This window comes from Perca fluviatilis, chromosome 14, assembly GCF_010015445.1.
Source record: "Perca fluviatilis chromosome 14, GENO_Pfluv_1.0, whole genome shotgun sequence".
Taxonomy (NCBI): Eukaryota; Metazoa; Chordata; class Actinopteri; order Perciformes; family Percidae; genus Perca; species Perca fluviatilis.
In genome coordinates, this window is record NC_053125.1 from 31,463,086 (window position 1) to 31,488,795 (window position 25,710).

The 25,710-nt window shown below is 40.8% G+C and overlaps 3 protein-coding genes and 1 pseudogene across 13 annotated transcripts in view; 2 read left to right on the forward strand and 2 right to left on the reverse strand.

Moving 5' to 3' along the window:
• LOC120572864 overlaps positions 1-25,710 on the forward strand; it is a 642,621-nt pseudogene that overhangs the window by 268,811 nt on the left and 348,100 nt on the right.
• LOC120572802 (low affinity immunoglobulin gamma Fc region receptor II-like) overlaps positions 1-25,710 on the reverse strand; it is a 395,648-nt gene that overhangs the window by 185,109 nt on the left and 184,829 nt on the right.
• Positions 1-25,710, reverse strand: part of LOC120572747 (immunoglobulin superfamily member 10-like) — a 187,999-nt gene that overhangs the window by 27,271 nt on the left and 135,018 nt on the right. The window lies entirely within an intron of this gene.
• On the forward strand, positions 16,108-24,902 carry LOC120572933 (CD276 antigen homolog). 6 transcript variants are annotated; one of them, XR_005641511.1, is made up of 4 exons: positions 16,116-16,152; positions 18,860-19,222; positions 24,272-24,348; positions 24,477-24,902. XR_005641511.1 is itself a non-coding variant. In XM_039822463.1 (4 exons), the coding sequence occupies exons 1-3, from the start codon at positions 17,616-17,618 to the stop codon at positions 24,319-24,321; spliced, it is 486 nt and encodes a 161-aa protein (XP_039678397.1). In that variant the 5' UTR covers positions 17,603-17,615; the 3' UTR covers positions 24,322-24,348; positions 24,477-24,902. The 6 variants fall into 6 exon arrangements, 2 of the variants coding, with proteins under 2 accessions (XP_039678397.1, XP_039678398.1); XR_005641512.1 differs by lacking the exon at positions 16,116-16,152 and adding an exon at positions 17,603-17,688 and having other exon boundaries at positions 24,277-24,348; XM_039822463.1 differs by lacking the exon at positions 16,116-16,152 and adding an exon at positions 17,603-17,688.

The following is a 25,710-nucleotide window of genomic DNA, read 5'->3' on the forward strand; positions in this document are numbered from 1 at the left end:
GATCCTGAGTTCATTTTCCAGCAGGACTTGGCACCTGCCCACACTGCCAAAAGAACCAAAACCTGGTTCAATGACCATGGGATTACTGTGTAACTACTGTGATTTCATGTAATGTTCTAATTTTCAGAAATTTAGATTGTGGTTTTTACAAGCTGTAAGCCATAATCATCAAAATTATAACAAATAAAGGCTTGACATATCTCACTTTGCAAGCAATGAGTCTATATATATATTAGTTTCACATTTTAAGTAGAATTCCTGAAATAAATTAACTATTCCATGATATTCTAATTTTTTGGAAAGGGTCTGTATGCAAGTAAAACAAACTGTTACCTTATTTATTAGGGCTGGGTAAAAAAATATAGATTTTTTTTATTTTAATCGATTCTCATTTTTAGAAAATCGATATTGATTCTTAAATCCCAAGAATCGATTAGTCATCCTGTTTTCAGTTGATGAATGAATGGAACATTGTAGCACGCTTCCCATCCAATAACTCGCCATAATCTTTGTGTTTTGTTACTATTCATATGAAACGGTCCCAGATTTCAATTTACGTCCATTTTCTTAAAACATAAGTACCGTTTTGGTGCTGTGGCGTGAGATCGCTCTGGCGCAGCTCAAGAATAGATAAGCAACAGCGCGGAGCGCACATGATCTTCTCTTCCACCTTAATAATAGCAGTTACAGCGCGAGATAACTGCCCCTAGTGAAGATTCATAATTCAGAAATTAGTCAAGTCTCGGTCTATAAATATTTGGGTGTCATGATAGACGACAATCTCTCATGGACCTCTCATATAGATTTCATCTGCAAAAAAATACAACAGCGGGTTTATTTTCTTCGTAGATTGAGATCTTTTGGAGCTAGCAGTCAAATCATCTCTCTGTTTTTCACATCAGTAATTCAGAGTATGATGCTTTACTGTAGTACTGCTTGGCTAAGTAGCCTCTCAGTTAAAAATAAAACAAAGCTATTTAATCAGATTAAAATTTGCGCAAAGATTACAGGACTACCTGCAGTGTACTCCTTTCAGGAGGCTCACAATAATAGTATGCTTAGACTAGCCAGAAATATTTCAAATGACCCTTTACATGTCTTGCACAGTGAATATCAGCTTCTGCCTTCAAACAGACGCTTTAGAGTTCATTCTTTTAATCGTATAAGACTTTAAAAACTCCTTCATACATCAATCTATCCTATTGTTAAAACAGCTACATTAAACCCAGTGCAATATTTATTGCAGGGATATACATCTCCAAGACTCTGTCCTGTGTATGTTTATGTCATGTACTGTTGTTACATATGTTTTCTTTGTTTCCTTTTGGTGTTTGTCATTTGTGGTAATGTCTCATGTATGTTTGTTGGTGGTATTAATCTTATGTATGTTTGGATGTTTTTGAACGAGCTACCCAGGGATGTAATAAAGAATTTGCGCCTTTGGCTGACAATAAGTGTTGTATCGTATCGTATCGTATCGTGATAAACATGAATGAGCATCTGAAAGTTTGTTAAAGGAGAGTACAACTTATCGAAATCTGTAACATCCCGCAAATGCAGTATAGGCTACTAATGCTAAAACTCGCGGACGCCGTTTAATAATAAAAGAGCTATTTAATAGCATAAAAATATGCTCATGAGATGATGTTTCCAAGGCAGCGGGTAATTTTGTTAAGAGTTTATGTAACACATGGAAGCTTGAATCTCAATCTTTGAATTAAATTGAAAAAGGTAGCATAAATAATTACAATAGAATAAAGATACAAATAAAGATAAAAGTGTTTGGGTTGGTCTAACACTAGTATTCATAAATACTACAGAAACTGAATAAAGTGATTAAATGTAAAAATAACACTGGATGTCTATTAGTCCTGACTAAATTAAATATTAGGCTATAAATTCTGATTCCTAACAATTGAAGCTGTCTTTTGTTGTTTCAAAAACAAAATTAATGACAGACATATATGACTACGTTCACTTTAAGAAACGCGAGAGTGTATATCGCCCTCCTCAGCGCTTGCCTTGTGCAGAGAGAAAGAGAAGACCCAGCACCGCTACACACTGTTTGTGATATTGTGTCTCGGAGAACATTTTAAAATGACTGATTTGGTTTTAGAATCTGTGTGGATTAATATACTCAACCTACAGGCTAAAGTGAATCAATGTTTGCAGGAATTTACTGCATTATACAGTACAGGCCAAAAGTTTGGACACACCTTCTCATTCAATGTGATTCCTTTTATTTTCATGACTATTTACATTGTAGATTCTCACTGAAGGCATCAAAACTATGAATGAACACATGGAATTATGTACTTAACAAAAAGTGTGAAATAACTGAAAACATGTCTTATATTTTAGATTCTTCAAAGTAGCCACCCTTCTCTTTTGATAACTCTGCAAAACCCTTGGTGTTCTCTCAATGAGCTTCATGAGGTAGTCACCTGAAATGGTTTTACCTTCACAGGTGTGCCTTGTCAGGGTTAATTAGTGGAAGTTTTTCCCCTTATTAATAAAAAGCAAAGGGTGGCTACTTTGAAGAATCTAAAATATAAGACATGTTTTCAGTTATTTCACACTTTTTGTTAAGTACATAATTCCACATGTGTTCATTCATAGTTTTGATGTTTTCAGTGAGAATCTCATGTCAGGAAATAGTCATGAAAATAAAAAGGAAAAGCATTTAATGAGAAGGTGTGTCCAAACTTTGGCCTGTACTGTAAGTGGGAGACCAGCGTGAATGAATGTGTGAAATACCACGCCAAAATTAGAGCCCTGAATATAGAAAAATATATATTTTGAATCGAATTACTTTAAAAAAAAACAATAAACAAAATTTTTTTGCCCAGCCCTATTAAAGCCGTAAAAACTTGAAAATCTGTGTTTCCCACACTCATATCTAATTGTGGCGGTGCGCCACAGAATCAACAACCGGCTGCCTGCCACATTGCATTTCATTATTCATTTTTAAATGGTGTTAAAAGGAAATGAATAACTCTCCCTCCATTTCTCTCAGCCGCCAAAGCAAATTTTTGTCCCACTAAAGCCATTTGAATGGTGTTGATGTGTAGCGACTGCTGCTTGTGACAGGACGCCGCGTTACTGATAGAACGCAGAGAGAGAGAGAGAGAGCCCTGTCTGCGTTCACACTCTCATCGTCTTCAAACTGTCTTGCTTTCTGTCGTCACTCAGGCATATTAATCAAAATCAATTGAGAATTGACACAATGGTAAAAGATCGGAAGACCAAAGTTCATGTCAAGCATTCAGAGTTTTTTTTTTTCCCGTTGAATTACCGCTGGGTGTGAATTGTGCTAAAAAAAACGTTGCCTTATGTACTCTGAAAATTGTCCCGAATCAGCTGAAATAAAAACACTTTAAAAAAACAAACTATCCAGTGATGAAATGTTTCCTGTGTTGACAAAAATCTTGTGCAATGTCCTAAACTCCCGGATAATAAACGCATGCCGTAGTCCGCCAATGACGGTTCGATAATCAAATGACTCCTTTGAACTGATTACATTTAATGAATGGTTAAAAACAACTGCTCTGTCCAACACTGAACTCACGACGTCTGAATCGGTGCATAACAAATTGGTAAAACTTTACAATATGGTTCCATTTATTAAACTCTAGTTAACTACATTAGTTAACATTAACTATTAATAAACTGCACTCTCTACAGCATTTATTAATCTTTCTAAATGTTAATTTCACCATTTACTAGTAGCCTACATTATTTAAATAAAAGTTGAACTTGTTAAAAGAACACTCCACATTTTTTGGAAATAGGCTCATTTTACTACTGTCCCAGAGTTGAACAGTTGAGTTTCAGTTTTCGAAACCATTCATACAATCTAATGTGTTTTCTTCTTTGATTTCAGGGCTCCAACTAGGATTCTAGGTTTCCAAGGTCAGAGCATGCAAGAGGCCATGTAGATCTTTGACAAGTGGCAGGGGAAGTTTATTTTCCTTTCCGTTTTTAAATGTTCATGAAATGTTAAATATTAAATTTTTTCATTGTTGAATGTTTTATTTTATTTTAATATTGCCATAGTGTTATTTATTGCTCTTTAGAATGTGGTAATAATCTGTTATTTGCACCGGCTTTAAAGTAGTTCAATTTCTTTGCCGTATTGTTTCAATTTGTATTATTGTTGGCGCCATAGCAACCAGTCATGCTGAACTAGTGAATGAACTAGTAACAGTTTGCTTGCTACGTAACTTTACAAAACTTGTAATGAAATAGCCTCGTTTTGTAAAATTTTCTTCAGTCGTAAAATTAAATTTAGCAACAGTAGAATAAGCAGGATAACAGACTTCACACCATTAGACTATCCAAAGTTAACACGCTCTGCTCGGCATTGTGGCTGCATTACAAACGTAGAACGTTGTAACTTTGGATGGTATAATGGCATGTTGTCCAGTGTCCATTATCCCTTTATGTTGTACCTGTTTGTCATTCCTGTTCACTAAATGTTTTTAAATAAATAGCCTAACTGTTAACAATTTTCTTATTGTCTGCAGTTGATTGCAATGTTTTAGAATATGGGTGATTCTTTCAATGATGGCTAATTTTAAATCACAGTGATACAGTATTTAAATTGTACAGTGAGAAACTGAATTTACAGTGATTAACACTTATCTACTGTTTAGTACTGTATTGCATACAATACATAAAAACAATGCTTAACTGTTTTTTTGTATGTAAATGCAATTGAAATCACAGTATTTATTTTTCTTCTACAGTAAAACAGTACTGTAAATACAACAAAAATCAAGTGTTTGTTTTTATTTTACAGTTAATACAAAAAATACTGTAAATGGAAGTACAGTACCCTTAATTGTAACATATTCACAGTAACTTACTGGCAACAATTAGCCAGTAAGTTACTGTAAATACAACAAAAATCACAGTATTTAATTGTTTTTGATTTCACAGTTTATACATAAAATACTGTAAATGGAAGTACTAGCAAGTATTCACAGTAACTTACTGGCTAATTGTTGCCAGTAAGTTACTGTAAATTTTACAGTAAAATTTTTACAGTGTAGGATGCAGGTTGGTTAGAACCGACCCTTCAACTCTGTATGAGAGGATGGTATCTGACCTCAGGTCAGCTCTGCTCCACTCTACAGCTATGATGGAGGGATCATCAGTCTGACATCGCGAGAATGGCATTATCTTCAGGGTACCCTGGTGTACCACCATCACAACTGGAAAAACAATAACAAACAATTATTAATAATAAAAGTCCTGTTATTTCAACAAGTTCTGCATTGTTTCTCCTAGAGGGAAGAGATTGGTTGGGGAAAAAAACAAACAGCAGAGTTCCACACACATCTACAGAAAGAAAAAGTGTTGAATATTTACAACACATGAGAAAACAGTCAGGTGTAAAGAGCTCTGGGAGTTGTCAGATGAACTGAACGGCCCGATCCTTCATCATCAGCAGACTGACCTGTTCTCTTTTCATCACGTCTTTGTCTTTGCCTCTTCCAGACAACAACCACTGCAACAACAGCGCCAGGAAGCAGTAATAATGTAACAACTGTCAGTGCAACGATGAGGCCTACAGGAGAGTTTCCATCCTTGGAATCTGAAGATTAGAAAAAAAACATGAGTCAGGAATTAATTCCCACAAAGTCAACAGTTTCTAAGACTGTGATGTGATTAAATGGCCGAGTGCAGCGCTACACATTTTTGAAGCGCATTTATTGCATGTGCATTTTGTGATTTGGGCCCTCGGCCAATCTGCGTAGTTTGGGGAATGATGGAGCGATGCAGCAGTAACGCAAAAAAAAACACCCACCAAAACAACAAAAAACCCCGTTAAAAATCGTAAATCAATAAGAACAGAGAGTCCCGAGAGCGATGGTTCATGATGCCGTCAGCTTACAACTGAGCACGCTAAGAGGAAGACGGTGAGCGTCACTTCATCTAACGAGAGACCCCTGTTCTGAGTAACAGGCTTTATTACTTACATTTTTAACTAAATCAATGATTTTATTGGGCCGACGGTGTGTCCTCGGCATCATTGCCAAACGTCAGCAATCGGCGTATCGGCTCGGTCGGGCCGAACCGATTGGTTGTTCAGCTTGAAAAACGGTAGAGTGAGAAAACAAACGACTGTGACAGGCTCACCCAAGGCCGGCCTTTTCATTTTTCATCTCGTCTGATCAATCCAACACACACACAGAGCTGTTAAAACTGGTCAAAACTGGTGGAAAATAACGCTTGAATGTTCCTTCTAAAACACAAAGGTTCGAACGATTGGAATAAATATTTTTGTGTCCATAAGATGGCAAACGACAACAAGATATACATAACTACTTGTTAAGGTATATTTATTTTAACAATTGTTGTTTTTAAAGATCTCTACATACCTACACATTACAAAATAAACAGATGTAGGTTTCTTTTATGTTCATGTGCTTTATGTTTCTTAATTGTTTGTTTGTTTTCATGAATGTTTAAAAGCTCTTCTAGGGACTGGCATTGGAAATTAGCAATAGCTATAAATGCTGTGATGCTGTAGATCTAAGATTTGTTCCACACATGTCTATGTCTAACATCTGTCCCTATGAAAATAAACATGAAATAAATAAACCCTGGTACAGCTTGTGCTTCTTGGCGGGGGTGAAGCGAGGGACCGTGACGCTCTGTCCAGTTCTGCTGCTGAGAGCTGTTGGTTGTGGGTATCATAGCAACATTTATATCCGGTCCCCTTTGTTGAATGAGGGAATAGATTACATGGATGTATTAAGATAGATTACTGCTGCCTGCTGGTATGGATTTATTTCTCCTCACATTGCAGAACTAACATGGTACTTAGTCATCCGGACTTTATTCCCACAAGATCAAGAGTTGTTGTTGTGACACATGAAGCTGATCAATTTCTAATCAATAGTCAGGGTGCACTGGGACTGGAAATTCAGCCCGGACTTTAAGATGGAGAGGCGCTTTTATGCGACAGTGCCCTTGGTGCACGAAAGCAGAAGGGTTTTTTGCGTAGGTTATTTTAATTCTAATAGTGTTTTATGGTATAAAGAGAATCAGATTACGCTTGAAGACCTTCAAGAAACTTTAGGATGACACCTGCCTCCTGCAGGTTGTATAAGCAAGTCACCACTGCACTGAACACAACCAGGTCAGCAAAACCTAATCTCCAACACATAAGTCACAGTATACTGCTAACTACCAGAATGTCATGTGCACAGTCAGTTGGAGTGATCAAATAGTTACAAATACTCACACTCATATACTAAAAAACTACAATGCAGTCCCATAAAATAATAGAGATTTGTGTGTGTGTGTGTGTGTGTGTGTGTGTGTGTGTGTGTGTGTGTGTGTGTGTGTGTGTGTGTGTGTGTGTGTGTGCGTGTCTACTTTCTCTCAGCTTGGCTCCCTGGCTCAGCTCTGCCCTGTGATGGACCCTGCCTCTGCTTACTGATTGTGCAGCTACATATCCATGAGAAGAACATCAGTTATAAATATGACTAAGAATAAAACATTTTCTAATTCAATCTGTGCTTCAGTTAAGTTATTATCTAGTATGTGGAACTATTGGCATTTTATCCTATATGTAAATATCTGATTGTAGTATTAATAGCGCTGGGTAGGCAATCATATTAATATGATTGCCTACCCAGCCCTGCACACTGCCCCCAATGGCCCCCTCTACCTGTCTGTTTCCCTTGCTCTTCCTCTCCCTCCTCCTCCTCCTCCTCCCTCTCCTCCCTCCTACTCTCTCCTACTGCTCCCTCCTTCTCCTCCCTCCCTCTCTCCTACTGCTCCCCTCTCCTCCTCCCTCCTCCTCCTCCTCCCTCCCTCCTCCGTACCCCTCTCTCTTCCTACTGCTCCTCCCTCCCTCCTCCCTCCTCCCTCCTCTCCTCCCTACTCCCTCTCTCCCCCTCCCCTCCTCCTCTCTCCCTCCTCTGCTCCCTCCCTCCCCCTCCTCCCTCCTGATGAGAGTGTATGTGTGCAACAATAGAAAATAAAAACAATTAGCTTATCAAAGCAAACTTGTGGAGACAGAAACAACTCAGGTATACAGGCCTAAAACTCCTAAAACCTAAAACTGTCCTGCACCTCACATCACCAAATCCAAACCTGACTGAAAGTAAACTCTTTTTTCGGCACCTTAAGTTTGAGCCAATCGGATGTCAGGAAAAAACGAGGATCAGTCCAAGGGAGGGGCCGCCTCGTACCCCCCTCAAGATTGAAAGTATTGGTTTGGCCCGGTCTGAAACACACATACAGACACAGCCGTCCGCTGTAGCTGGAACGGCCCGGCCAGGCCGGTCGCGTATGAAAATAAATAAATAATAAAAGCCGTTCGGGATTGTTCCCGGTATTCCCGATGGCCAATCCGCCCTCTGTCAATAGTTCAGGTCTTAACATCTCTCCTTAGATTAGAACCGTTGATCTGATCTCTTCCTCAGTCACTGTCTCTAAAACAGAAGAACAGACTCCTGCTGTAGGAAATGTGTTGCTGCTCTCATTGATATAAAACTGTTATATACTGTATGTGTGTGTGTGAGTGCAGCACTACGGTGGGTTAAAACATCTTTTTCCGCCAATCACAACACAGGACATCATCAATGCACATAACAGGCAAGCTGTTTTAACGTTTAATAGCTATACTGGATATATATTGCAGATATCCGTATTTCAATTCTTCTTAGTCAAAAGAACGTGTCATCATTCTGCCTCGGACAAATGACGTCACTTTTGTTATTCATGGGTTTCAATTTCAGATATCCCAAAAATCCTTTTTTGAGCTGCTGTAAGAATTTTCCCCAGTGTGGGATTAATAAAGTCCTTTTTATCTTATCTTCTAGTCATAATTCCATTTGTACTGAGTGAAAGTGTATATCTGATATTTAAAATACATACTCTGGATATCTGAAATTGTAGTTCTTCCCCGTAAGAATCCTGTTTTTAGATATCTAAAATGTTGTCTCTGGAAAGGAAGAATGACCTTTGGATATCTGAAATGATCATAATTTCAAACATTGTAATGACTTATTTTTTTACTTTGACACATTTTCTTTCATTATGATTTTTACTTAAAGCTACATTGTGTAAGGAATTTCTCCCTTGTGTGTGATTACATCACAATCAACTCTGTCTCGCCACGCAGTTCAAAGTAACGTTATTGCAGCTACGGTAGCCTTCACGCTTCAAAAAGCTACGGGTGTACAAAAGGCCGGCCTCATCAGCCGGTCATTATTGAGTTCATGTCGGGGAGTGGAGCGGACATACACTTCACACCAAGGAATGCATTGTGCCACACCGACAGAAAGGAGAGAGAAAGAACTAGTTGGATTTGGTGTGCACGTCCAAAGCAGCTCCAATGTTCACTTTTTTTCTGATGACTCCGGTATTCGCTCTTTTCAATCTCCGTTTTTTTTTATTCCGGTAAGAAGACTCCTGTTCCTGAAATTTAGATTTTGAATACGCGTGCTCCTCCATGTTTCCCTCCTTCAAACTAGCCGGGCCGGAAGCTACGATACGTAGACCATTAGCAGCATTTAGCAGCAGCTGTGAGTTGATTATGGCGTGACAGCCAAAACGCGTGAAAGGCGGAGCAGTATGTCCTGTATGTCCCTTACCGGCTAACGTATTTAAAGATGGAGCATGAATATGGAGCATCTACCCCATCATGTGAATGCAAATGTAAAATTTCAAGCCAAAAGGGAATACTTGGAATTGATGGTGGTGGTCAATATTCAGAAAAAGGACAAGATTGTGAACAGGCAACAAAGATTTTGATAATGAACAACTAAACACGTTACACACTGGGGCTTTAAGGAAAGTTAATTGAAAGTAAGAAGTACTTTAAGTTTAAGGTAACTTTTCTTACAGTATTTTTACACAAGTCAAATATTCTCTAAATCTTAAGATGATTTGAACTGATTGTCTCCTTGTCTGACTCTCTGGGGACCAACTCATCATGGGAGACCCTTAGAGGAGCTGCAGCTACAACCTGATATCTAAGAAAAACTCACAGGAGAGAGACTCTACCTAACGCTGGCTCTGTAATGGAGATGGATGGTTCTGATTGGTCTGATTGGGTCATTGTTGGGGTCTATGTTTGTATCACCGGTTTTAACTCCACACTTGTATGTTCCAGCGCCGTTGATGTTCACATTCTTCAGAATTAAAGACACGTCTCCGTCCTTCAGATCTTCTGTCCACCCGAGCTCCACCCTGTCCTTAAAGGATGGATTCTGGGGGCTGATTCCAAGATTCCATGGATGTATAAGAGGACGGTTATATGGCTTCAGGGTCAAGGTCTGATCCACTCTACAACTCTGATGGGGGAACCATCAGCCTGACATGGCAGAGTGAGCCATCATCGTCCAGGGTGCACTGGTAACACATTCATCAGCCCTGAAAAAACAATAAACAAGAGTAACCAATAAAAGTCATGGTATTTCTAAAGACCTCAATCAGGTGTGTAACACTGAAAAAGGGATGTTAATTAATCAGTAAAAACTGGAGAGATATCACAGGACTTTATTACCACAAGGTCAACAGTTGTTGTTGAGACACATTAGGAACCTCCTCTACTGCGGTTAAATCTACAACTTGGCTACATACACTGACCAAAATTATAAACGACACATTTGTTTTGCCCCCATTTTTCAGGAGCTGAACTCAAAGATCTAAGACTTTTCTATGTACACAAAAGACCTATTTCACTCCATGTGCAAAGCGTGTGTGTGTGTGTGGGGTATCTGGTGTTAGGTATGGATTCATCCAGAAGCCAGACGCCATCAAATGTGAGCATTTGGCCCACCCAAGCCCGGTTACAATGACGAACTGCAGTCAGAGACAGAGAGAGAGAGAGAAAGAGAGAGAGAGAGAGAGAGAGAGAGAGACATGAACCCTAACCCTAACACCAGATACTGACTAGTACAATAATAAGACAATAATAAGGAAAACATGTCTTTTATCAAGCACTTCAACCTTGAAACAGAAGGGATCAGATATACTTTTTCAAAAGTATATTGTCATCATCCCATATCTAATCCATTGCTGGGAAGATTGATTTCAAATAATCTGGTGGCAAAAAAAAGTTAGAAAATTACCTTCAAAATATTTAATCACAAAAAAAAACCTTTGAGATGTCCTCGTTTTAAATTTCTTCATCTGTGCAATCCAGCAAAACATTATTTGCAAAGACTAAAAAAACTTTTTTCACTTTTTGGAAAGACTCTTGCCCCATATATTATGATGTTCCACTTCCTGAGGAAGGTCTGGCAAAGTGAGACTATGGGCCCTATCATCTTGCACTTCAATGCAAATTGCCTTACACACCGACGCGATGTATTCTTATTTTGCACCTGGACGACAGCGGACTTTTCCCTCCACAGACGCATCGTCAGTAAAAATTAAAATAGGAATGTATTTGGCGTCTTCGCGGGGCGGTTTAGCTAAAAGAGGAGGCGGTTCGGCGCCAAACATTCTCTGGTGCTATTTTTTATCAGTTTCAGAAAACATCCCCCAACTGACCAGGGAAAACCTGGTCTAAAGTCAGTGGGCGCTTAGTCTAGTCAGTCAGTGGCTTTAGTCCAAAAGTCAGTGGTGCTAGTCTAAAGTCAGTGGTGCTAGTCTAAAAGTCAGTGGTACTAGTCTAAAGTCAGTGGGGTACTAGTCTTAAAGTCAGTGGTGCTAGTCTCCAGTCAGTGGTACTAGCCTAGAAGTCAGTGGTGCTAGTCTAAAGTCAGTGGTACTAGTCTAAAGTCAGTGGTGCTAGTCGATGTACCATTAAAGTCAGTGGTGCTAGTCTAAAGTCAGCTGCGTTAGTCTAAAGTCAGTGGCTTAGTCTAAAGTCAGTGGCCTAATCTCAGTCAGTGTGTCGCTTAGTCTAAAGTCAGTGGTGCTAGTCTAAAGTCAGTGGTGCTAGTCTAAAGTCAGTGGTGCTAGTCTTAAAGTCAGGAGCTAGGCTCCAAAGTCAGGGAGCTAGCCTAAAGTCAGTGGCGTTAGTCTAAAGTCAGTGGCGCTTCCAGTCTAAAGTCAGTGGCGCTTAGTCTAAAGTCAGTGGGCGCTTTGAGTCTAAAGTCAGTAGCGCATTATTCAGTATGCGATTTTAGGGGCTACATGCTTGGCCATAATGTAGTGTGTGCGTGCATACACTTCATCTACATCGGACGCAGTAGCTTCCATTTTGCAAACCATACATAGATCAGGGAGGTACTTTACAGTACAGTACTCAAAAGTTGTGAGCGTTCTTTTCTGTGACTTGTTCAGTGTTTTCACAACATTTCCATGAATCTGCGGATGTGTTGATGACATAAATGAGGAAATATTAGAGGACTTAAGGAGACGGATGTTGAACTACACGGGTGGGATTGACACTCTGGGCGGATCTGGTCCGGAGTGGCAAAGCTGGCTGTGCTTCCTGATGGAGCCGGGGGGACGGAGATGGGAGTGGGGGAAGAGGAAGGCTACAACAGGTGTAGGTGGTTGCGTTTGAGGCCCACTCCCAGGCTGCGAGCAATCCCCCTCCAGACTTGAGGAGAGACCCGTGAGGCCGAGGCTATAGCAACATCGCCAACCCGCCAAGACGGGCATTTATTACTGTGCCGCATCTCTAAGGCTCCGCCATGGGTGCCAGGCCAAATCGCCGTTATAATAGCAATCCGCCATGGAACAAGCCCTGCTCTTAAAGGGGAATGAGAGATGACGCTCTAATTGGTTTCATTGCACGTTACGCCCCCAAACCAAAACCGAAGCTACTCGAGACCAACCCATTTTTAGATTTGCGCTGGGCGAAGAGTCATTTATCCCGGCCATCATAGCAACAGCCGGACCCGCTCACAAAGCTACTTCCGGGCTTTCACGCTTGATAATTTGCGTTCGAGATCATTAAAATAGGCCCTAAATCTGTAACATTTCTGTCAATATTCCTCTGGTGATGATGTCTGCATTTTACTAACAAAAATATCTATTACATATACATTGGCAAAATTTCACATTTACAAAAAATTCTGTAACACAAAACCTCCTATTTAAAATCTTTTATTAATGAAATGCTACAATATGCACAAACTCATTCAGCACTCTACAAACCCCTATGCTTAAAGACTTTGATATTTGTACATTCTTAATTGCATGAACTGGCAATATTTAATGTATTTTTGTTATATATTTAGTAGAGATGCACCGATTTCAACTTTTAGGCCGTACTCCGATTTCAGAATTGAGTTTGAACTGCCGATACCATTTAAAGGGCTACCTGCAAAACATAAACATCACCACTCATTTTACACAGTTTAGCAAACTAAACGCTGAGGGAAGATTACTTTTAATGTTGGTTTGGAGTCGTATGCATCCCCACTCAACCTGAAAAAGCGTTTTAAACAGTAAGCATTAACAATGTAGTGGAGGGGAATACTCCACTCAGCTCTCTTTCTTTTTTTTGCGGGCGGTAGAGGGACCGCAGCGTAGCGCCGTTCAGCTATCTTGTCTCTCATCTGGGGTCTCTAATAAACAGTATGGACAATGCCAGGGTTTCAACTATTTTCGATAAGCAAGCTCAAATTCACGGACCCTATGGGTTAGGTTTCATGTTCGAGTTGTTCAGCTCTCAAGGGGGAGAGAGAGAGAGAGAGAGAGAGAGAGAGAGAGAGAGAGAGGAGGAGGAGGAGAGAGCCGGGCTGACCGTTCACTGAGATCAGTAGACGCAGACTTCTCTGTAGAGCCGAATGTAGCCTTTGACAGGTTTCTATACAGCCCATTGAGCGCGGTACATGTTGCGGATGTTAATCAGGGCACCGGAGGGCATTTGACTGGCATAAAATGCATATGGAGGCAGACTGACCGAGGTCGCGTCATGGCCGTCACGCGGAAAATCGGCCAATTCGGTCACCGCCGGGTCATCGGTGCATCTCCAATATTTACTTCTTACCCTTTTCATATATACATCTCTAACCCTGTGGTATATGTATTCTGGAATTTGTACATTGGGATTTGGATAAAAATAATAAAACTAGGTGAGGTATCATACACTCTTTAACAAAAATCTTGGACTGGGGAAACATTGCAAGTTCCTTCGCGCTGTGAGGGACAACAGCCTTGAGTTTAAATGCAGTTGGTCCATAAATCCTCTACTCTCTATTTTTGGTCTCTTGCCCCGCTTTTCTTCTTTTTGCATTTTAAAGCAGTAATTTACAACCCGTTATTATTCATTATGAAATGTGGAAAACTTGTAATGTTTCCGGTCTTAAGATTTTGTTCAGGAGTATATTAATTCAGCCACACCACAACACTGCAGAGACCAATATATGTCACACCCTCCCTCCCTGGCTTTCCTCCTCCTGCTCCTCTCCCTTCCTACAGTCTATGGTCCCTCCTATCCTCTCGTCTCTCCCCTCCTCCTTCCTACAATCTATGGTCCCTCCTTTCATCTCTCTCTCTCTCCCCTTCCTCCCTCCCTACGGCCATGGTCCCTCCCTTCCTCTCTGTCTCCTATCCACAGTTTACATATCTCTCTCTCCATATTTAGTAGGGCAACAAGCCTTTGTCAAACTGCACTGCGCAGTTGGTCAAACTGAAACAGCACGATCACTCAACCATATTTTAAGTTACTGACGAAAGTTGAACAGAACACTTATGAATCACAATCCCCATTACTGTGTGTAAAGAAATATACAATTAAATGTGCACATGGGGTCGGACTGGGGGTAAAACCGATACTGATTACGAAAGCCAAGGGGAGAGAGGGCCCTTTGAAAAAGTCTGGAATATATTTTATCTCACCTGATATTTTCAATCTCCTCAATTAAATTTCATAATGCATGTCAGATGAAATGTAGTTAGTGTATTGGCTGAATAACTTGGTTGGATTGACTGACTACATTTGGTATACAAAAAGACTATCTAAGGTCTCACCCACCCCTTTAAGTACGGGCCAAATGGTTTAGTCCATCTGCACGCATTTTGGTTTAAAAGCGTAATTGAGTGCCCCTCGGGTCGCAGTTCGCCCTTCCCGTTGCTGGTTAACGCGGGAGCGATGGCGAGAAACCAAATGAGGTGTGTCAATTGGTAACTGACTTCTTTCAAAGAGAGGAGCAATCAACTAGGAAAACTAAATCCATGGTGCTAAACTGCTTGTATATATCTCCGCCTTCATCTCCGCATGCATTGTACGCTAAGCGGTAGAAGCCAAAGACAGAATGAATAATGACATTTCAAACAGACAGAGTTATATGCATACAAACGTGGTCGTTGAGCCGCCTCTAACTGTAAACAAACCAACCATTGGTATGAAGAATATATACTTGGGTGGAGTGATATTATGTCGCGAGCAGTTCTATCGCTGAGAATAGCCCCTATTTGTTTATTGTTAGAAGATGGCCGTTTCTCATGTTACCTTTGTTTTTGTACACACGCCTGTGACTCTATACAAACAATACGCGAATAGGAACATGTTTTTATTTTGTCACTTTCTTTGTCACACCGAGATGCAGCTGCTAAAACCGGAAGTTACCCAGATCTGTTAAAGCGTTTCTATCGCTGGAACCGCCAGCAGCTGCTACAGCACGGAGATGAGAAGGGTAGCGTATGGACTTGTCTTTACCTAGGTTATGGTGAATAAGGTTTCACCCTTAATAAGTCGCGTGTTCCTTTAAATCTTCGACTGTTTTCTCATGTGCTTTCGTAAATATCGTCACTTTCTTCTGCAGATGTGTGAACTCAAGGTTTTTCCCCAACCAATTTTCCCAGAGCAGAAACAATACAGAAACTGTTGAAATAACAGAATTTATTATTTTTTGTTGTTTTTCAGTTGCATGGAGGCCAGCGCCTTTAAGATAAAGCAAATATTCTACTCTCATGTCAATGGTTGCTGATCCTCCATCTGCGCGAGTGGACCAGCCGACCGAAGCCGCATCATCCCCCCGTATACAGAGTTGAAGGGTCGGTTCTAACCATCCGCAACCTGAAACATAAGGAGTATGTTGGCAGGGAAAGATCTTGAAGAAAGGAAATACGTCCTTAGTTCTGGAAGAATGTTAGCACCACCGACCATGAACATGCCATGTCGAAGTAACATCAGGTGGTTCAATGAGGACTAATACTACCGTCCTCCCCTCTGGAAAACAATCACATTCATCCGTCCGCAGGTTAGAGAGCCAGCAGGTGAGTGAGTCTCTCTCAGTGAGTTTTTCTTAGTATCAGGTTGTAGCTGCAGTTTCTAACATCAGAGAGGATGAAGACTGCTCCTCTATCACACATTTACTGACTCATATGTTTAATCAGCTTCAGGTTCTCTTGTTAGAAACTCCTCTCCTGTAGGCTGATACGGTGGACTGGCAGCAGGTGTTCTGCTTCTTGTAGCTTTTGTTGCAGTGGGTGGTGTCCTGATATATAAAAATGTAACATAAGATCAGGAGCGCTGCTGCTGATGATGATGAAGGATTTGCCGTTCAGTTCATCTGACAACCCCCAGAGCCTGTAAAGGAACACGCAATTTCTTGGAATTTAGCTTATTCACGGAACCCCCAGAGTTAGACTAGTCCATACATATCCTTCTCATCTCCGTGTACAATGCTGTCTGATCGCTCCAGCGGATCAGGCCAAGCACAGAACATGCAGGTGAATGGTTCCAGACATCCTACTGCTCGGAAATAAGTGATAACGATTAATAGCCTCCTTATTTACATGTTGTGATTGGTAGAAGCGGTACAAAACCAACGTAACATGAGACACAGCTTTTCTAACTGTAAACAAACCGGGAACTATATTCCTCGGCGGAAGAATATAGTACTTGGGTGGAGTGATATGCTCGCAGCAAGCCTGTCTGAGAATATAGTTCCCGGTTTGTTTACAGTTAGAAGATGGCTGTGTCTAATGTTACGTTGTTTTTGTAACAGCGCTGTGACTCTACAAATCACAACATGTAAATAGGAACATGTTGGCGCTTATTTGTCACTTTGTCACAATTCGGAGCAGTAGGCTAGTTGGAAACCAGTTACCTGCAGGATCTGTGCTAGGCTAAGCTAATGCTGGAACCGTCAGGCAGCGTTACAGCACGCACGGAGATGAGAAGGGTATGTATGGACTTGTCTTACTCTGGGGGTTATGGTGAATAAGCTAAATTCCCAATAAGTCGGTGTGTTCCTTTAACACCTGACTGTTTTCTCATGTGTTGTAAATATTCAACACTTTTTTCTTTCTGTAGATGTGTGTGGAACTCTGCTGTTTGTTTTTTCCCCAACCAATCTCTTCCCTCTAGGAGAAACAATACAGAACTGTTGAAATAACAGGACTTTTTATTATTAATAATTCTTTGTTATTGTTTTTCAGTTGTGATGGAGGTACCAGTGCGCCTTGGAGATGATGTCATTCTACCATGTCAGGCTGCTGATCCCTCCATCTGTGCGTATGTAGAGTGGAGCAGAGCTGACCTGAAGCCAGATACCATCCTCTCATACAGAGTTGAAGGGTCGGTTCTAACCCCATCCTGCATCCTAAATATAAGGAGGACAAGGTGCAGCTGGTGGAAAAAGATCTGAAGAAAGGAAACATGTCTTTAATTCTGAAGAATGTTAGCACCACTGACCAAGGAACATACAAGTGTCGAAGTAACATCAGGTGGTTCAATGAGGACTAATACTACCGTCCTCCCCTGGAAAACAATCACAATCATCCGTCTGCAGGTTACAGAGCCAGCAGGTGAGTGAGTCTCTCTCAGTGAGTTTTTCTGAGTATCAGGTTGTAGCTGCAGTTTCTAACATCAGAGAGGATGAAGACTGCTCCTCTATCACACATTTACTGACTCACATGTTTAATCAGCTTCAGGTTCTCTTGTTAGAAACTCCTCTCCTGTAGGCTGATACGGTGGACTGGCAGCAGGTGTTCTGCTTCTTGTAGCTCTTGTTGCAGTGGGTGGTGTCCTGATATATAAAATATGTAACATAAGATCAGAACGCCTGCTGCTGATGATGATGAAGGATTTGCCGTCTAGTTCATCTGACAACTCCTAGAGCTTTAAAGAACACGCCGACTTATTGGGAATTTAGCTTATACCGCGAACCCCTCAGAGTTAGACTAGTCCATACATACCTTCTTATCCGTCGGCGTTGTACGTTGTCTGACCGCTCCAGCGGTATCAGGCCAGCACAGAACATGCAGGTGAATGGTTCCACTAATCCTACTGCTCGGACAGTGACAGGTACTCCACATAGCCTTATTTACATGTTAGAGTTTAGATCATAGCGTTGTACAAAATAACGTAACATGAGACACAGCCGTCTTCTAACTGTAAACAAACCGGGAACTATATTCTCAGGCGGAAGAATATAGTACTTGGGTGGAGTGATATGCTCGCAGCAAGCCTGTCTGAGAATATAGTTCCCGGTTTGTTTACTGTTAGAAGATGGCTGTGTCTCATGTTACCTTGTTTTTTGTACACGCTGTGACTCTACAAATCACAACATGTAAATAGGAACATGTTGGCGTTATTTTGTCACTTTTGTCACAATTCGGAGCAGTAGGCTAGTTGGAACCAGTTACCTGCAGGATCTGTGCTAGGCTAAGCTAATGCTGGAACCGTCAGGCAGCGTTACAGCACGCACGGAGATGAGAAGGGTATGTATGGACTTGTCTTACTCTGGGGGTTATGGTGAATAAGCTAAATTCCCAATAAGTCGGTGTGTTCCTTTAACACCTGACTGTTTTCTCATGTGTTGTAAATATTCAACACTTTTTTCTTTCTGTAGATGTGTGTGGAACTCTGCTGTTTGTTTTTTCCCCAACCAATCTCTTCCCTCTAGGAGAAACAATACAGAACTGTTGAAATAACAGGACTTTTTATTATTAATAATTCTTTGTTATTGTTTTTCAGTTGTGATGGAGGTACCAGTGCGCCTTGGAGATGATGTCATTCTACCATGTCAGGCTGCTGATCCCTCCATCTGCCATGTAGAGTGGACCAGAGCTGACCTGAAGCCAGATACCATCCTCTCATACAGAGTTGAAGGGTCGGTTCTAACCATCCTGCATCCTAAATATAAGGAGGACAAGGTGGAGCTGGTGGAAAAAGATCTGAAGAAAGGAAACATGTCCTTAGTTCTGAAGAATGTTAGCACCACTGACCAAGGAACATACAAGTGTCGAGTAACATCAGGTGGTTCAATGAGGACTAATACTACCGTCCTCCCCTGGAAAACAATCACAATCATCCGTCTGCAGGTTACAGAGCCAGCAGGTGAGTGAGTCTCTCTCAGTGAGTTTTTCTGAGTATCAGGTTGTAGCTGCAGTTTCTAACATCAGAGAGGATGAAGACTGCTCCACTATCACACATTTACTGACTCCTATGTGTTATTCATCTTCAGGTTCTAAGGATGGATATATAAGTTATCTAACTTGGCCTGTATGCTGATTAAGATACTTTTATCAACATCAGATATTACAATAGAATAGATATTTATTACCATTAACACAGGTACAGAGCTGTACAGGTGCTTTGGAGGTGTATCAGAAATACAATAGAAAAATACAATGAAAATATAAAGCTACATGAATAGATATGAATAAAGTCTTATGTTGGGAATTGGTATGGGTACAGATTAAATTATTGGCAAATTATCAAATATGTTTTATCAGTTTTAATACAGTTATGAATATGTGTATTCATAACTTTACCAAATTGACAAAAAATCAAAACAGGCACCACCCTGGAACCAGGGACCAACAACTGAGCTGTGAATCAGTCTTATAGGTGGCGTTCCCTTTAAAATACACATCTTAAAGGGGTGATAGAATGATTATATAGAGTATTTCACACTGTTCCTTATGGTCTCCTAATAGGGTATGTAACATTGGTTGGGCTGAAAATGGCCTGGTTGATATTTTATTGGCCCTTATGCATCCCTGTGTTTTGGCCCTATTTGTAACAAGAGCTTTTCTTCCAAATATGGTATGCTCGTGAATATTTAGATGAGCTGCGCGCTGATTGGTTGAGCGAATTGCCATAGGCAGACATTAGCGATGTGCGCTGATTGGTTGAGCGAATCCCCAATACACACACATTAGAGAAGCGACAGAATCTTATATTCCAGACACTGCAATGTTTCATTACCAAATTCACTTCTGAGACATTTTTATGTGAGAAATCAACTATATAAAGCTCAAATATGGGCCGCTTTTACGAAAATTTATGGCTAATTGCAAATATGGTAAGACTATGTGTTGGACTTGCGCGGCGCGCGGTGCTGCCAGTTATACAACATCTAACTAAATGTCTTATAAAGCTAACAACGGTGTCCGATTTCAAGTTAATGAATTTTTGTGAATTCCAGAGGAAGTGTAAGAAGAGGCTAGCTATAGCTAGCCTCCCTCTTAGACTAGCCTCCTCTAGCTATATGCTCAATCCAAGCCGCAGGCTCTATCAATGAGACTCTCATGGACAAGAGGCGTGTATTTCACCTATCGTTTGTTTAAATAACTCAACACATTATAATTACACACATTATGAGATTAACTGGAACCTGTGGTAAGAGATTGCTGGCGTAACAAGCTCTCTGACCGGCCCTCACTCACACACACCTGCCATTAGGAAGAGGGGAACTGCCGCGCCCTGGAGCTCTGTCAGAGCACCAGCGTGTAGTAGTCCATTTTGCCAAAAAACGGTGACTTTGCGTGGGTATGGAGTGCAGTGGGCCGCTAGTCGTAACGGAGCTCAATTGAGCCTCAGAGCAGGTCGGGTGTGTAAAGGAAGGCAGGCTGCGGCGAGGCAGTAACACAGGCAGCACCGGCGCTGAACTCCGACACACAGTCAGACAAAATTTGTAATTAGCCATCCATTTTCGTGAAAACGGCCCATATTTGAGCTTTACATAGTTGATTTCTCGTATAAAAACGTTTCAGAAGTGAATTTTGTAATGGAATAGCAGAGATCTGCGCACCTAGATTCAGAAGACTACCTGATCTCAGGTCGTTGTGTAGCCTATGTAAATGTTGGGGCGGACCGCTTTCTCTTAATACACCCATGGGCTGACAAAGGTTCTGGGTTTTGGGAGGTTGATGTCAACTTCCAGCTTTGTTGGGATTCGCCTCGCAGCGGCAGTTTCAAAATATGAGATTTTCATAGTAAAGGGTGTCAGTGGAACTTTGAGCTTCTATGTATGTCCTATTTACCCACCAAACTGTCGTTATTCAACTATGACAGGGTAAAATCGGTTTTGCATTCTCTCACCCCTGTAATTAATTTGATAAATGGATCTGGTATCTTCAAAAGGAACAAAGAAAGCGCGCTGACCTGTATAATCAGATTTACTCCAATATAATACACAAATAACCACACAACATCTTCGTGTTAACGTCTAATAGGATTTATTTTACCTTCAAAAATACTGATGGTCAATCAATAATTCTTCAATCATCAAAACTCTATTGACTTGTTACAGTTCTAGCAAAAAAAACAAGTGTGTGTGTGTGTGTGTGTGTGTGTGTGTGTGTGTGTGTGTGTGTGTGTGTGTGTAGGAAAGGGGGTAGGAGTAGCGGGCCGTCAGAGTCGGGCTAACCACAGAAGATTCAGGATGGCGGTCAGGAGCCGTGTTTGGAGGCTGTTTGTAGTTTTATAATAAAGACCCAAAATGTCTTCTCCTAACGTTGGAAATATCGGAGAACCCCGCGAGACTTCAACACGTATTACAGACAAAAAGGGGACACACCTCAGAGCTTATATTGGCGCCGCATGGCGGTTAAAACTCTGTTAAGTCTCGCTTCGACTACGGTAGCAGGCGCAGGCCAGCTGTCCCAATGGTGTGTGTGTGTGTGTGTGTGTGTGTGTGTGTGTGTGTGTGTGTGTGTGTGTGTGTGTGTGTGTGTGTGTGTGTGTGTGTGTGTGTGTGTGTGTGTGTGTGTGTGTAAATGTGTGTGTGTGGAGGTTAGAACAATGAGAGACAGAAAATAGGATTGAAAAGAAAACACTTCATCTTGATCCTTCATCTTGATCCCGGTGGTAGTGAGAATAATCCCTCTCCCTCGCTTCCCAGATGCTCAAGCCAAGCTCCATCAGGATCTGAGAGTTTGGTTTTAACGAGGAAGAGTTTATTTTCTTCCTCCTTTGTGAACTAACAGATGATGCCCGCGGTAACAATAACCACACCGTTGGTCGTTACACAGGTCTACGTATAACGTCTGTTATATCGTATCGCTGTAGTCTGAGTGATGACAGGCAGAATGATGGTTCCACTTCTACAGTCATTACTCTCCACAGCAGGAGGTAGCATTCACAGTTTTAACAACAACTTTCAACCATATCTGGATCAGAGATATTCTTCACAGCACTGGTTTGGGTAGGGCTGGGAAAGAAAATCGATTTGGATTTAAAAATCGAAGTTGGTAGGTCAAATCGATTCATATTTTCAAAAAATCGATTTTTTTAGATTTTTTTTAATCCAAATACAGTATAAATAATTTGGATGTTTAACAATCTTTGTTGCACACTGCACAGTGACTTTTCACTTAGAGAAAGGGTTTGCCTGTGCAATTTTGTTTATGTTGATGCACTTTAATTAAATATAAAAATATATTTTTAAATATATTTACAGTTCCAGTTATTTTGTTTTAAATGGAAGGGGTGGGAATCGAATCGTAAATCGAAGTTTTTAGGGAAACAAATCGCCCAGCTCTAGGTTTGGGACACGGGCGCCCCCCACATTAATGGCAAAACGATAGTAGCAATAACATTTACTCATTAATAATAAAAAACACCACATGGTTCTACATCAGGTCAGAACCATATAAAGCCTCTTACTGTTGTGTGTAGTCCATTAGATTGTCTGGCAGGTCCTCCGCGATGAACAAAATAAAGGGGTTAACCACGGGCCAGTGGTTAAGGAGACCACTCTGTACAGGACAGTGGATGTGGAGCAGTTCAGAGTCAACTCAGAGGGAAAAGCAGAGCGTCATGTCCTTCTCTCCTGAAAACAGGGTTGATTCTCCCCTCTCGTAGATTTGGTAGATACAAACTCGTCTCACTAGGATCCCCCTTTTGGAACACAAAAGATACACTCAGCTCAGTCGGCAAACGTAACAGCCAATAATACTAGATATTCTCCAACAACGTTGAACGATGCACCCTCATTCAGCAACGAGTTGCTGCGAAGAGCCGTGAGAAGTGGATGACGGGGCTTTTATTCCTCCGCTACCTGGTGGCGGCGCAGTTGGTGCATTCAAGGAACCTCTAGCCAATGGGACGTTCCGAACTCCCGCCATTTTGTCCCTCTTCCACGTGGGGTAACGTGCTTTCTCCATTTTGAAAACGTTTTCACATGGAAGTGTGAAGTTTCCAGGCTTTGAGAATGACGTCCAGGCCTCTCCTTTGTCTGAGGCCATGTGTTAGGCCTCCTGTTGGCTCTCTTTGTCTTGGAGGTCACCAGCTCTTTGTTTAAAGTGTTTGTTCCATCACTTACTACAGCAATCACTTCTATCCTGCACCAATTAGACTTCATACTCTCTGTTGTCTTTATTCAAATATAATAAAAAAGTCCCTTACCTTAAATATTCCCACCTACTACTACAAGTACTGATACTCATCATTCCGTATGTTCTGTATTCAATCTGAGAGGGACAGAGACACAGAAGAGAAGGGGGGGGGGGGTATTCTTTACTATATGTATATGTTTCCTCTGTTGCACTAGCATTACTGGCTGAGATACAACCTGTGAACCACAGGGACATTAAAGAGAGACATTACCTCTATTCAAATGTTGAACCTTTATTAGTTTGAGTTGTTCCTCACAGCAGCTGATGACAGGAAGGACACACGTTAACATTCACTTACTGCAGGACTAATAATGAGGCAACATTCTTAATCCAGCAAAGATATTAAATAATGTTCTCTATATATGTATATAATATATTAACGAGATTCAAATTAATTCATTTTAAGCAAATTTGCAGACATGGTAAATATCACATTTGAAACAGATGCATACTGATACAGTATATTTATATAGAGTTAGACTGTTACACATCGGTCCGACTCCTATCTATAAAATAATCTGCCAACATGTTTCCTCCGGCTCTGATTGGCTGTGTGAATGGCTCCATTTAATCCCATCCCAGTCTTCTAAAGAGCTGACCTTGTGGTAATAAAGTCCTGTGATATCTCTGCAGTTGTGACAGATCAGTGAACGTCTCCATCAGGTGAGACTCTACAGAGACCTTCTGCAGGGACACACCTGGAGACAACTGTTGAAATAACATGACTTCTTATTATTAATAGTAGTTTATTATTGTTTTTCAGACAAGAGTGTAGAAAATAATGAAACCGATGATCAAGGAAGTACACAGTGATCCGTCTGCAGGTTACAGATCCAGCAGGTTAGTGAGTCTCTCTCAGTGAGTTTTTCTGAGTATCAGGTTGTAGCTGCAGTTTCTAACATCAGAGAGGATGAAGGCTGCTCTACTATCCACACATTTACTGACTCATGTGTTTTATTCTTCTTCAGGTCCCCTGAGGATAGAAACTCCTCTCCTGTAGTCTGATACGGAGGACTGGCAGCAGGTTTTCCAGTTGGACAGATTATTGTAGTTGTTGCAGTGGATGTTTTCCTGATATATAAAAGACGTAAGAAGAAGAGATCAGGACTGCCTGCAGATGATGCTGATAAAGCTTTTTTCCGCCATGAATCTCCACCTTACTGTGGTTGGGGGTTGTGTACCCGAGGAGTCTGGGATCTGTATCACCTGGAGCTCTGAGATCCTGTAGGTTGTCCCATGATGAGTTGGTCTCAGACTCATAGTAAATCAGTTCAAATAAACTTAACCTTTAGAGAAGTAAATGTTTTACTACTGAAGTAAAAGTAATGTTGCTTTAAAGAAAAAGAAAAGTGACGTAACTTAAATTACTTTTACTTTCAATACATTTTCTTCAATTAAAAAAAAAAATTATTTTTGTTTCTATTTGCTTTGATAACTGCTCAGATAAAAGAAAAGGCAGTTAAAATGTTCTTTAAGAGCAGAATGAAGCAGCCAACACAGAGATGTTCAGACAATATAAACTCAGCAGTAATACACAGAAAACAGAAAATGATGTTTCTTTAAAATAAAATATAAGCAGACGGAGCACCCACCAGATATCTTCTAATCAGGTGTAGAGAGCTCTTCAACATGTCATCTGTTTGTGTCTTTGATCAGGTCATGTTACGCTTATTTAGCATTTTAGTTTTCTGCTCGACCGTATAAAGGGTCATGGCTTCTGCTTGGAATCATATATTTCTAGCTAAATATATAATATAATAAATGTCTAATGGTAAAGTCTGCCTCTGCCTTAGAGAACTAGAACATTTTACTCAAGTAAAAGTACTGTTGATTTAATTAAAAAAACAACGTTATTTAAAGGTATTGTGGAGGATTTTTCCGAATTTTAGAAAAGAACCGCCCTGTGTACTTTTTGAAAAAATGCACATGCGCAACACTCTGCCTGCTCCCGAGAGGGAACGCCTATTAAACGTGTGCACGAGAGTGCACTGTTTACAAGTTGCTGTCGGCATGGCTCATACAAGCCTACTTTCCAAAAGAAGATTTGCACTTTTTCACAAATTGAGATGTTTACCGTGTGTGACTTGTGCCAGGGCTGGAAACACGGTGAGAACGGCGAGCTTCCATGAACGGCTGAAACCGTAGCTCACCACACATATACACCTGAAAGTGCTCATGCGTAGAAAGCGAAAACTACCTAGG

What these genes read in the sequence shown, in the direction of transcription:
- LOC120572933 (XM_039822463.1), top strand. Translation starts at nt 17,616, where the DNA reads ATGAGGACTAATACTACCGTCCTCCCCTGGAAAACAATCACAATCATC. An exon ending in GCAGGTTACAGAGCCAGCAG is followed by an intron (nt 17,689 to 18,859) that starts GTGAGTGAGTCT and finishes ATTGTTTTTCAG; the next exon opens with TTGTGATGGAGGTACCAGTG. An exon ending in GCAGGTTACAGAGCCAGCAG is followed by an intron (nt 19,223 to 24,271) that starts GTGAGTGAGTCT and finishes ATTGTTTTTCAG; the next exon opens with ACAAGAGTGTAGAAAATAAT.